At 38.3% G+C, this 14,084-nt stretch overlaps 2 protein-coding genes across 5 annotated transcripts in view; one reads left to right on the top strand and one right to left on the bottom strand.

The window, feature by feature from the left end:
* The window catches only part of LOC127836198 (mannose-6-phosphate isomerase-like), a 244,469-nt gene that overhangs the window by 193,843 nt on the left and 36,542 nt on the right, over positions 1–14,084 (top strand). The window lies entirely within an intron of this gene.
* LOC127836195 (ecto-NOX disulfide-thiol exchanger 2-like) overlaps positions 1–14,084 on the bottom strand; it is a 37,127-nt gene that overhangs the window by 4,255 nt on the left and 18,788 nt on the right. For all 4 annotated transcript variants that reach the window (XM_052362674.1, XM_052362675.1, XM_052362677.1 and 1 more), the window contains exons 10-13: positions 7,354–7,566; positions 6,220–6,326; positions 3,382–3,535; positions 333–508 (exon numbers count right to left, since the gene is read on the bottom strand). In XM_052362674.1, the coding sequence (XP_052218634.1) occupies positions 333–508; positions 3,382–3,535; positions 6,220–6,326; positions 7,354–7,566 (650 nt within the window). The remainder of the gene's footprint in view (positions 1–332; positions 509–3,381; positions 3,536–6,219; positions 6,327–7,353; positions 7,567–14,084) is intronic.

The raw sequence follows: 14,084 nt of genomic DNA, 5'->3' as shown, positions 1-14,084 counted from the left end.
TGTAAAACCTTTACAATCAGCATTCCCAACCAATTTGTTGCACAAAATAAAACTCTCACAATCAGCATGCCCCACCCACTTGTTGCACCCACAAAAAAACATTCACAATCAGCCTACCACGCCCTCTCAAACTTTTACAATCATCATTCCCCACCCACTGAAACTTAAACAGTCATCAATCTCCACCCACTGAAATGTTAACAATCAGTATTCCCCACCCACTTAAACTTTCACATTCAGCTTTCCCCACCCATTTATTACTTCAACTGAAACGTTCACAATCAGCATTCCCCACCAACTGAAACCTTCAACAATCCACATTGCCCACGCACCTGTTGCATGCCCTGCATGGCCATCTGTAGAGACCGGACCTCCTTCTCCCTGTCCGTGCTGGAGGTGCCAGTCTCCTGCTTCAGTACGGCCACCTCGTTCTTGTACACCTCCAGCTGACACTTCAACTCATCGTTCTCATCCTTCAAGTTGTTCACAAGGGCTAGACGACTCGCCACTGTAAATATAATGCATTTAATTCAGAAATATTTGTGTTAAGCTTTTTGGTTTATTAACAAGCTATTTTTAAATAAGAGTCAATATTTTCGCAAATGGCTCAAATGGCCAACAACAGCGCAAGCCCTGGTCATTAATCTGCTGCTTTAGAAAGCTTTGCATTCTTTAACACAACTATTGCTAGACTACTCTCCACTATAAATATATGTGTCATGTTCTGGTAACATTCAGTTTAATGCACATGTGTTAAGTGTTGTCCCAGATAAGCCTGTGTAGACTGTACAAGCTCATCTGGGACAAAAATTTCTGCTTTCTTTCTGATTTTTCATTTTATTTTGGGGGGGGGGGGGGGGGGGAGGGGGGGTTTTCTTTGTGAAATTAAAGTTGAGGCAGAAAGTGTCATCCCTGATTAGCCTCTTTGTTAAAATTTGTGCATGGAACTTCTCCTCATTGATATCTATAGAAACAAGAAACCGTCGGAGATGGGTGATGCTCCCCAAAGGTTTTTTTTGGCACAATATTGCACTATATATTCAGATAAAAGGAAACGTCTTGAGGGCACATTAGTTGGGGGGGACAAGAATTTTTTTAAAGAAAATTTCAAAGGGCCATAACTCTGTGAAAAATCATCCGACCAGAACCCGCTGATAATATGCACATCTCCTCTTGGTAGTGAAGCTTCCCATAAAGTTTCATTGAATTTCGGTCATTAGTTGCTGAGAAATAGCCCAGACAAAAATTGTGCACGGACGGGCACACGGACGGACACACGGACAGACAGACGAAGGGGCGACTATATGCTCCCCCCAAATTAAGAATTTTGGGGGAGCACAAAAAGAATCTTCATGGTAAAGTCTTTAGTTAGTGTCAGACAGACTGGTGAAGGACAACGCAAAGGTTTCATTCTTCTGCATTCGCCGAGGGAAAGAAAGAAATGCAATTAAATTTAGACATAAACAGGTACGTTTATTGATTTCATATACACATTTCATGGCTGAAACTAGCATGTACATTGGTAAAAATTCTTTGAAACACATTTGAACTTGTTATGTAGGTCATGTAGGTAGACACACACAGCAATAATAGGGATCTGAACTCGTTTTGCCAAAAATAGGGTCAGTATCTGACAGCATTTTTCCAAAAAAATCAGGAAAAGTATTATTTTAAAGAAAATTTCTTAGTCCAAGGCCCATAAATTCTTCTAAAATCAATGGAACAAACCTCAGTCTTGATCTGTAAGTCATGTAGACGGAGTCACATACCAAAAATCAGGCAAATATATGGAAGCATTTGCTAAAAATAATTTGACTGACATGAAACTCAAACTTGATCATGCAGGTTGACTTACATACTAAAAATCTGGTAAATATCTGAAAGTGTTTAGAAAAACACACTGAAAAAAGAATGACTGACAAAGGGACTAGGTCACTGCTATTAATGTCACCCTACTAAGCATATCAAACAAAAACTAGAGCTTTGTCACAGACGTAAAGAATACCCCCACATGCCGCATTGACACAGAATATTTTGCATGTTGTCTTCACAAAAAACAGCGGACACCATGCTCAACTAAGTGACCCCGTGACCTTGTTTTCAACCAGGCATGGCTCATGTTCAAACTTGACCGACACGTAATCTAGATACAACTTCTGACCAAGCGTGGTGAAGATCTGATATTAACTACTTGAGTTAGAGAGCGGACACCATGCTGAATGTTAAAAAACGCACTAAGTTAACCCGTGACTTAGTTTTGGCCAGACAGCCCATGTTCAAACTTGGTCTTGGTCTTCAAACTTTGACCCGGCATGACCCATATTCGAACTTGACCTAGACATCATCTAGATACAACTTCTGACCAAGTTTGGTGAAGGTCGGATAAAAACTACTTGAATTAGAGAGCGGACACTTAATACGGACCGACCGACAGACAAATTCACTCCTATATACCCCCCTAAACTTCGTTTGTGGAGGTATAATTACTTGAACATACATTGATATTTTTATTGATTTCAAACAGAGATTTCATGGCTGAACTAGCATTTCAAATGTTTGTATTCTGGATAAACAAAGCACCATGAAATGATTGAAACTCTGTTAAATACGGCATCAACTCAAATAAATAACAAGAGCACCGCCTAGCGGGTGCAAATAGCTCATCTACTTTTCTTTTTAAACGAAAAAAATGCAAACAATTTTTTTTTGGGGGGGGGGGGGGGATTCTAGGGTGGGATGGTTTGGACGGTCTTTCAGAAATATTTGTGTTTTTTAACCATGTTTTTTGGGGGGAGGGGGGGCTGGGGGGATAGGGTGGTGAGAGGGGGTATAGTTTGAGGGTGTGGTCAATTATTAGATGATCTTTCAAAAGTAAAATTAAAATTTAGGAGTAAAGTGGACCAAAACACAAAACTTAACCAAATTTTCAATTTTCGTAGTAAGGGGCCATAATTCTGTCAAAATGCCAGTCAGAGTTACATTACTTTGCCTGCACAGTCCCCTTATGATAGTTAGTAAGCTTGCAAGTATGAAAGCAATAGCTTTGATACTTTAGGAATAAAGTGGACCTAAACACAAAACTTAACCAAATTTTCAATTTTCTACGTATAAAAAGGGCCCATAATTCTGTCAGAATGCCAGCCAGAGTTATCTCACTTTGCCTGCCCAGTCCCCTCATGATAGTTAGTAAGTGTACCAAGTTTGAATGCAATAGCTTTGATACTTTATGAGAACAGTGGACCTAAACACAAAACTTAACCGGACGCCGCACAGATGCTGACGCCGACGCCAAGGTGATGTCAATAGCTCATAATTTTTTTTTTTAAAATAGATGAGCTTAAAATTGCTATGCTTAATCTCTGCATACTGGTTGGTACTTACTCTCGACATACTGGTTGGTACTGTACTCATTCACATCAGGCCTCTTGGCCTTCTTGCTGTTGGAGGGCCCCCCACTGTCGTCCTCCTCTGACATCTCCATCTCGTCCTCCTGGCGACCACTGAGGAACTCATCCTGCTGAGACTGCTTTATCTCCTGTGAACATTAATATGGCTTCATGCATGAGCGTTAAGTGTCGTCCCAGGTTAGCCTGGGCAGTTTGCAGCATATTTAGTGAAAAATCTTATTTTTTTCTTTAAGTATTGTCCCTGATTAGCCTGTTAGAACTGCGCAGGCTATTCAGGGACAAGACTTTTAGCACATGCATTAACCCTTTGCATGCTGGGTAATTTGTCTTCTGCTAAAATGTCGTCTGCTGAATTTCTAAAATTAGCATTTTCTTCGATTTTTTTCAAAGAATACTATCAGAATAGCAAACAGTTTGGATCCAGATGAGACGCCACGTTTTGTGGCGTCTCATCTGGATCCAAACTGTTTGAAAAGGCCTTCAAAATTCGGTTCCCGCACTGAAAAGATTAAGTCCTCGTATCCCACAGTAATGCTCATATAGTTTTACTGGCTCTTATATTTTCTGGGAAACTCCAATCTCATCTTTACTTTATAAGATGCACTGATGGAACAAAAGTGGTCTAAATGTTTGTTTATGTCATTATGTTGTTAGACACAAGAATTGGGTATAACTTAAGATAAAATGATAAACGTTTCGAGCTCATAAGGCAAAAAGTGCTATTGTTTTGTCCAATCATAATTAAGAACTATCTTGATGTTTTGTAAGGGTATATTTACTATTAAGATCAACATTTGTATTTCTTAATTGATAGTTCACACTTGTGTTTATGGACACCTTCAGAACTTTTCCCAGTATATCCCTCAACATTACCATCACCTCGAAAACCTCAAGTACAAGAAAATTAAGTGTAGTATAAGCCTAGGGTTTGTTCTGTTATACACTTGGTCATCTTGCGGCTCTTGCCTGAGTACACTGCTTCCTCCCTGAGCTAAAAATGACAGCTCTGTTACCATACCAACGAGGATTGTACCAACCATTCTCTCTGCCTGACTTGATACTTACCAAAATCTCAAATGTCTGGAGAAGTGTAAATAACCTGTAATACTTCACCTTTTGATAGCTTAAATTGACCAATAGGCTGCTTTTCCTTATGTCTGGATCCGTATCCACATGAAGTAAATATGAGAATGCTTTTTTCATGTATCTGGATTGGCAATTTAGTGTTCTTACATTTAATTAAATAAAAGAGACGAGACTACATGTCTATGCAAAGATGTATTTGAATAATGTATATTTAAGACTATGGTTATTTATCCCTTTAGTACTTAGATAGGTATTTTGACACATTTGAAGTCCCATAGAAAGTTTTATTTAATAAAAGACCTTTCTTACAAAATTCAAGTTTTAAAGGCTCCATTTCCAACCCTTAGATACTAATGAGCAGCAAACAGCATAAAACCTGAACAGACTGCGAGTTACTCATAGCCATTTTCACTTATGGGGGAAACGGTTAAGCAAACATGAGGACAATGAAACCGTGATATATCAAAACATTCCACTGTCTTAAGCACAGTCAACAAAATGTATTAATAAGACTAATCAATCTGACATTAATTAACTATATTCGACTACTCTCACACAAATCATCCTTCTTCACCTGTATTTAAACTAGGTTATGTTTCTATGGACATTTCAAATGTTTATTTGCATTTTTTACTTTACATACATATTAGGTGACTTATTACCTTGAAACCAGTTTTTTACAAATAACTACAAATGAGCAAGTCTAGTATATGGATATTGGAAATGTTCTCATTCGTGACTTGAGAACATTGAGAAGGCCCCTACATGCGTCCAAACTGTCTTTAGACTCTTGATCTTTGTTTTACTCAATCAATTACCACAACAGGTTTATAGCATTATAGAAAAAGTTGGCATAGTTTCTATGCTGCATATCAGCTATACAAGACAGAGTTAGAATATTTGTGCAGTGATCCATCAAAATGTAGGTTCAAATTCAAGGTCTTGAAGATATTCTTTAAATCATACCTATTTGAAATCTATGGCAATTTTTTTTTAACGCAATATTGCATAAATGCAGATCTTTTTTTTAAATGAGTAGTCAACACACATGAAATGACATTTTTAGGCAACAAAATCAAGAGTCTAAGTTCAGACCGATCATACTCGCAGCAAATACTAGTGGTTCCTGACTGGCCTTCCATCATCACTCTCTTTTGTTAACTGGAAATGTACTTTCCATTCCCAATCTGCTGTGATCATGTATAAACTTTCATATGGTCACAAAAGTGCAAAAACTACTGATGTTCCACTGTTTAGCATAAAATTGCCCCCCTTTTTATACAGGCTTCTTATTTCTGCGATTTTTACGCAAACAGTACCAAATGACACAATATAATAATGTGCAAGGTACTGTTTTTGTGAAAATCATGCTTCTGTTGACTTAATTAATATTTATTGGAAAGCTGACAATTCTTCACTTTTACAAGAAATTACTTTAACAGAAAAAAAATCTAATTTAAGACAAGTATATTAATAATAACAGTACTGTATTCAATCATATTGTGAAATATGCCACTGAAAATGTGTATGAAATGTTAAAATATGGTAAATGAAGCTCCAGAAACATCAGGAAAGAATTCACGTTAACCTTCTTAGTCTTTTATTCAACTCAAGTGACGGTCTGGCTATACAATAGAGCAATAAATTAAAATCCATTTTCTTGTAAGTCAAAGAAACATTTAGAGGTCACATGATCGCAGCAGATGGTCGGTCGGCGCCCACCTACCTTTGCTTGTTTAAGCCACATCTCAACGTTCTTTCGCTGGGCCTTAGTAAAGTGATCCCAGTTCCTTTGCTTCTGTGCCACCACAAAGACTTTCTCTATCTGATCGACTGGTGGAGCGAGGGAAAAGAGAAAAACATCATCTCAACATACAAATAAATATAACAAACCAAGCACAGAACGCCCAGGACTTGTTCGCGCAGATACGTTCTTCTTGCCCATTTTCATCCTTCTGGTACCACTTCAGTCTAGAGCTGTCAAACTTTCAGTGCTCCAGCTAGGCCTTAACAGAAGTACACAGCTCCCTTTTGTCCCAACTTCTTACCCAGCCCTCTCGGACCCAAGCCTTTTTTAAAAATCTGATCAGTTTTATTTATCATAGAAAATGTCTTAAAATCCTAGCTGGAGCACTGAATTATGTACATGTATTACATGTTTATGAAGATCTGTCTTGAAAGGCATCAACAATACATCTGAATATGCCTTAGGCCAACACAAGCTACGAAGGGACATATCAATTGTTTAAAAAAAAAAAAATAATAATTAAAAACAGGTTTTATTAGAGTTATAATATATTTAGGTTTTGTTCTAATCAGAGATCATCTATTTTTGGAATGTTCTGAGGTCTGGCGATTGCACAAATGTTTTAATCAGATTGGTTATTAGAAAATAGTGCATGTCCAAAAATGTATATTGAACTAATACCTGTTTTTACTACCTGTAGTTTTGACACCTACATCATCCATAATAAAGTATAAAAGGTATACTTAAAATGCATGTTACTGCACAAAAGCTTTAACATTTCTTTTTTTTTAAATACATTTGATATGCCCCTTCAAAGGAGCACTAGCTTTTGTCTTCTGGTAACTTACATGGCATTCTCCAAAGCCCATATGCAATACCTGGGAACTGATGGTACACTTGGTAAAATCAAACAATACTGTACAAAGGCAAATCAGACCTCTGTTGATCCAAACTTTGGAGTAGACATGAGCCCTTGGCCTCTACAAACCCTGAAATAACTCATGTTGAACATATGAAGTTCCAGTCGATACACCAGCTCCGATGCCAAAAACTTACTGTAACTGTGGTAAAATTCAGGACAGTTGACAAGAGAGAAACTGAGCCATCACTTACACTGCCTCAAGAGGCCCTCAAAGAGGCTCTTGAATCTCTGCTTCATGGCCATGAGTTCCTCTTCGTGGGCCTGTTTCTCGGAGAGGAGGCGTCTGATGTGCGAGTTCACGCACTGGATCATGCTGTAGAACTGGTTGATGTTGCGCCTATTCACGTCTCCTCGCTCCATCCACGTGAGCAGCGTCGAGGACGCCTTCATGAAATCCTCGTCATCTGAAAGGAGGACATAACTCTACATGTAATGCAGTCAATTTGAAACTGAAAGACGCCTTCATGAAATCCTCGTCATCTGAAAGGGGGACAGAAATCTACATGGATTGCAGTCAATTTGAAACTGGAGGACGCCTTCATGAAATCCTCGTCATCTGAAAGGGTGACATAACTCTACATGTATTGCAGTCAATTTGAAACTTAGTAGATTTTAACTGGAAAGTACGTCCAATGAATTTTACTATTTTGAACACCAATTTTCGTATACAGTGTCACCACTGTAACAAGAGCACCACATAACTGGTGCCAACTCGGCTGCCGGTGCAGTTTTGAATAAATTCATGCTTGTTAGAATTTTGTTTTTTAGAGGCCACAGTGACCTTGACCTTTGACCTAGTGACCCAAACATGTTTGTGGCATGTAGAAGTCATCAAGGTGCATCTACATATGAAGTTTCAAAGTTGTAGCTGGAAGCACTTTGATTTTAGAGCCAATGTTAAGGTTTAAGCACGGCAGACGGCAGACGCAGGATGGCAGACGCCAGACGACGAGCTGGCTATGACAATACCTCGGGTTTTCTCCGAAAACAGCCAAGCTAATAAAACAAGACTTTTGACTAGGTAGTGAATAATAAATATTACTGTATTGTCCTAACTGCTGTATTTTATTTGTAGTAAGTATCTTTTGTGATTTTGTGCAATTACAGGTAAAACCTTACAATATTTTACAGGTCATGCCTCCTTGGTGGAATTAATACAAGAGGGCCAAGATGGCCTTAGTTCGCTCACCTGAGAGGAGTCGGTTCATTCAATCTTTACCTAATGTCAAACTAGACCTAGATATTGACCAGACAAACATCCTGGTCAAGTTTCATCATTACTGAACCAAAACTCTGGCGTAGGGAGTGTTTTTGTTTTTGTAAGATTTGAAATGGTAACCTATCATCAAACTTGACTGAGATCTTTCAGCAACTTTGATAAAGAATGCTTGAGTAATGTGAATGCTAGAGTGTTTACAAACCAAATGTGGACGGACAGCGGACAAAGACCAATCCTAAAACCTCACCTGAGCAATCAGGTGAGCTTAAAAGTGCGTTTCACCGATCTGAGCCATTTTCCAACTTGTCCAAGAAATCGATAAAACCAATATATTGACTAAGTTTCACGATGATTAGGCAAAATATGTGAATTCCATAGTGTTCAATCACAAGGTTTCTCTCTATATAGTCACATAAGGAAAACTGCCCCACCCCCCTGGCAGCCATGTTTATTGACCCATCGGGACCATTTGCAAACTCATCTGAGATATATATAAAACCAATCTTTTCTCAAAGTTTCATGATGATTGGGCAAAAATGTGACTTTTAGAGTGTTCACAAGCTTTTTTTACTATATAAATATAAGAAAACTGCCCCCCGCAGCAGCCATGTTATTCAACTGGAACCATTTTTTAACTCAACTATCAAGGAAACAAATGTTCTGACCAAATTTCATGAAAATTGGGCAAAAAATGTGACTTCTAGAGTGTTCACATGTTTTCACTGTATACATATAGAGAAAAATGCCCCGCCCACTGGCAGCCATGTTTTTTCACCGATCTGGACCATTTTCGAACTCGTCCGACATATCAATAAAACCAATGTTTTGATTCACTTACATGATGATTGGGCCAAACGTGTAACTTCTAGAGTGTTTACAAGGTTTCTCTATAGCCATATAAGGAAAACTGCCCCGCCCACTGGCGGCCATGTTTTTCAACAGACCGACCCCACTTTTGAACTCAACCAACATATCATTAAGACAGACATTTAGACAAAGTTACGTGAAGATTGGGCATTAAATGTGACTTCTACAGTGTTTACAAGTTTTTTCTTTTTTTTGACCTAGTGACCTAGTTTTTGACCCAGCATGACCCAGTTTTGAACTCGATCGAGATTTCATTGGGACAAATCTTCTGACCAAGTCTCATGAAGATCGGACAATAAATGTGGCCTCTAAAGTGTTTACCAACAAATGTGGACGGACGATGGACAGAAGGACAACGGACAAAGACCGGTCACAAAAGCTCCCCTGAGCAATCAGGTGAGCTAAAAAAAACATCCAACCTCAAATAACAATTAACACATAAATAAAACCCAAATCTACACTCAGTGTCTGTATTATTATGAAAACATTAATAATCAAAGGGGAGTAACTACTGTAAACTTAAATGCAATATTTAGAAGAGTTGTCTTGTATGTTACATGACCTTAATTCATGATTGTTTAACAAGCATTTTTACTATATAAATATAAGGAAAACTGCCCTGTCCCCCTGGCAACCATGTTTTTCAACGGACCGGAACCATTATCAAACTTAACTAACGTATCTAAGAAACAAAAGTTCTGACAAAATTTCATGAAAATTGGGCTTAAATGTGACTTCTAGAGTGTTCACATGTTTTCACTATATACATATAGAGAAAAATGCCCCGCCCACTGGCGTCCATTTTTATTCACCGAACTGGACCATTTTCACAATCATCCGAGACATCAATAAAACCAATGTTTTGACCAACTTTCATGATGATTGGGCAAAAATTGTGACTTCCAGAGTGTTTACAATGTTTCTCTATAGCCAAATTAGGAAAACTGCCCCGCCCACTGGCGGCCATGTTTTTCAATGGACCGGAACCACTTTTGAACTCAACCAACATATCATTAAGACAAACATTTTGACAAAGTGACATGAAGATTGGGCATGAAATGTGACTTCTACAGTGTTTACAAGTTTTTTCTCTTTTATGACCTAGTGACCTAGTTTTTGACCCGGCACGACCCAGTTTCAAACTCGACCAAGATTTCATTGGGACGAAGCTTCTGACCAAGTTTCATGAAGATTGGACAATGATGTGGCCTCTAGAGTGTTTACGATCACATGTTAATGAACGGACGGACGGACGACGGACAAAGACCGGTCACATAAGCTCACCTGAGCATTCAGCAGGGCTTTCCACAGGCCATTTAACGATCCCTCGCCAGGGCGCTTGAATTGCGAAATCAGAGTCCCTGGGCCGCTTGAAATTTTCTGATCAGTGTATTTTTCAGTAAAAGAAAGTGGAGATTGTCAAAAAAAATCAAGGTTTCTCTATCGGTTTATCAATATTCCCTGTTTTAAAAGAGCACTCGGTACTTACTTTCACAAGTAATCGCCATAAACACCACATCAGGTAATGGATATTCCACTGATAAGAGAATAGCATGACGCTCATATCGATTATTCTAGCCACATTACACAGTCATTTAAATGCTGACAAGGATGTATCATGTCACTTTCCAGTCGTCAGACTGTGATGTTCATCGCCCAATCGGTTACACAAATGCATATGAGGCATGGTTTACTATCAACCATTATTTTTCATTGACGTCTGGCACAAAGTTAGAGTTTATCGCAGCTTGATTAGCAAGAAGTTGTACCACTTACGTAATATAAAACCGGTAACTAGAGCAGTACATTAAAGACGGTTTCGGGCAGCATCATCACACTTTTTTACTGTAAACAAGTGTTACCTATGACTCATAGTTAATACGAGAAATTAATTGCAAGTGGTAAACAATTAATTACTTATAGCGAGTAAGTTGTGCAAATAACTCCTGGTTACAATTATGCGATCACAATTTAATTCCAGTACATGTATATTTCATCATGTCCATTTATAGAACTGATTCACCTCGTTTTTCTGACATTTATTCGACACAATGGGCTTTAACAAATTTTCGTTGAATTACTTACGCACAATTGTAAATGTTTCATCCGATAATGGATACTTAAGAGACTGATGATGGCAACCGGCCGTAATCCTCCAGGACAGCGTGAATTTCATGCATAATTCTGTCAAACATTTAATCGACTCGTAAAGTGTTTAAACAAATTATCGTTGAATTCATAATGCAACTGTTAATATTTGTTGAAATCTCAAATGGGAATAATTAAATTTGTAATCCGAAACCCATTCCCGTAAATCAATGTTAACACGTTTTAAATCCGAAACACACTTCCGAATGTAAATGTTACCGCAGCGTTAAAATATTTTTGCTTCAAATTAGCAGTGCAAATTTATTTTGTGTCGAATCTTTTTCTCAATTAAAAAGAGCGCGAAAATTATAAAGCATGTACAACGTCACATCATTTGCATAGAAAGCGTGCGTGTATCGTTTTAACAAGCACACAACACGACAGGGGATTGACGCATGTTCAGAGGCAATATTTCATCAATCTATAAATAGTCACTTAAAATTTATTTGATACTATAGAAAAATGGCAATGTTTGTGTTAAAGAAATAATTGACAGCTTTTATCGTAAATATTTACCAGAAAGTAATTTATTAAAACGGAATAAACGGGATTATCCGGTATTTAATAGAAACTTGAATAGTACTTAGTATACAGTAATAGAGTCGAGTTGAAACGGATGTATTGGGGAATCGTTCGAGTCGGGATTTTACTATCTGTACGGGAAAGTTTTAAAACAATTAAACAATACAAAAAAATATTATTTTTTTTTTTAATTACTGGGGGATTTTCTTGAAGAGTCATAGCCCACCAAATGACTTCTTTTGAGGCTGTTTTTCTTTGAGTTAAAACGCACCACAGAACGTGAATTGACATGTTAAATTTTTTAAAAATCAACGTCAGGAGGGGACACCCCTCCAGAACAACCCCTATCAGCCCCGGGGTGCCTGACAAAAATCCTGTGGAAAGCACTGAATCAGGTGAGCTAAAAAGACATTTATTAGACCCATGTTCATGCATAATCATGTATTTCCCAGGAAAGATTTCCAGAAGAAACACCTGCAAAGTCATTTTTTTCATTATTTTTCGACTGTGGCTTCAATGCCCCAGTAATGGACCTTCTTTTCAGTTGATGATGCAGTTGCTTTGCTTCATAGTGGCTGTACTGTGTGACTTGTTTTCAACTCCTCTGTAACTAATGGGTGGATCTTACTCAAACTTTCACAGTGGGAAAAACTTAAACTAGAGTGTTAACAAGGTTTTACTATAGCCGTATAAGGAAAAATGCCCCGCTCCTTGGCAGCCATGTTTTTCAAACAACTGGCATCTTTTTCACACTCGTCCAAGATATTATTGGGATGAATCTTCTGACCAAGTTTCATGAAGATCAGACAATAAATGTGGCCTCTAGAGTGTTAACAAGAATTTACTATAGCAATATAAGGAACAAGAGATGTGTTCGTCAGAAACACAATGCCCCCTATTGCGCCGCTTTGAAAAACAAAAAAATTATTTAAAAAATTACCTTTGACCTTGAAGGATGACCTTGACCTTGAACTTCCACCACTCAAAATGTGCAGCTTCATGAGAACGCTGCTTTGAAAATTTTTTTTTTTTGCCTTGAAGGATGACCTAGAACTTGAAGGATGACCTTGACCTTCAACTTCCACCACTCAAAATGTGCAGCTTCATGATAACGCCGCTTTGAAATTATTTATTTTTTGACCTTTGACCTTGAAGGATGACCTTGACCTTGAAGGATGACCTTGACCTTGAATGTCCACCACTCAAAATGTGCAGCTTCATGAGAACGCCATTTTGAATTTTATTTTTTTTACCTTTGACCTTGAAGGATGACTTTGACCTTGAAGGATGACCTTGACCTTGAATTTCCACCACTCAAAATGTGCAGCTTCATGAGAACGCCGCTTTGATTTATTTTTTTTACCTTTGACCTTGAAGGATGACCTTGCCCTTGAACTTCCACCACTCAAAATGTGCAGCTTCATGAGATACACAAGAATGCCAAATATCAAGTTGCTATCTTCAATATTGAAAAAGTTATGGCCAATGTTAAAGTTTTTGGACGGACAGACGCCATATATTTGACATTTGACCTTGAAGGATGACCTTGACCTTCACCTTTCACCACTCAAAATGTTCAGCTCCATGAGGTACACACGCATGCCAAATATCAAATTTCTATCTTCAATAATGCAAAAGTTATGGCCAACGTTTAAGTTTTTTTCTGACGGACGGACAGACTGACATACACACATACTGACAGACGAAGAGTTCAACTGCTATATGCCACCCTAATGCCCCACCCCTTGGCAGCCATGTTTTTCAAGCAAACAACCATTTCGAACTCATCCAAGATATCATTGAGACCAATCTTCTGACCAAATTTCATGAAGATTGGACAATAAATGTGGCCTCTACAGAGTTAACAAGGCAAATGTTGACGCCGCACAACGGACAATGGACAAATGGCGATCACAAAAGCTCACCATGAGCACGTTGTGCTCAGGTGAGCTAAAAATAGATGATCATATGTAAGGAGTTTTTTGCTGCGACAATTCTAGGTCAAATTATGGCTGTAATACCCCAGTACTTGATCTACTTTTCATGTGATCATGCAGTCCCTATTGCTGTAATACCCCAGTACTTGACCTACTTTTCAGGTGACCATGCAGTCCCTATTGCTGTAATACCCCAGTACTTGACCTACTTTTCAATTGATCATGCAGT

This window comes from Dreissena polymorpha, chromosome 6, assembly GCF_020536995.1.
Source record: "Dreissena polymorpha isolate Duluth1 chromosome 6, UMN_Dpol_1.0, whole genome shotgun sequence".
NCBI lineage: Eukaryota > Metazoa > Mollusca > Bivalvia > Myida > Dreissenidae > Dreissena > Dreissena polymorpha.
The sequence above is the reverse complement of the archived record's forward strand: the minus strand, read 5'-3'. Positions and strand labels throughout refer to the sequence as shown.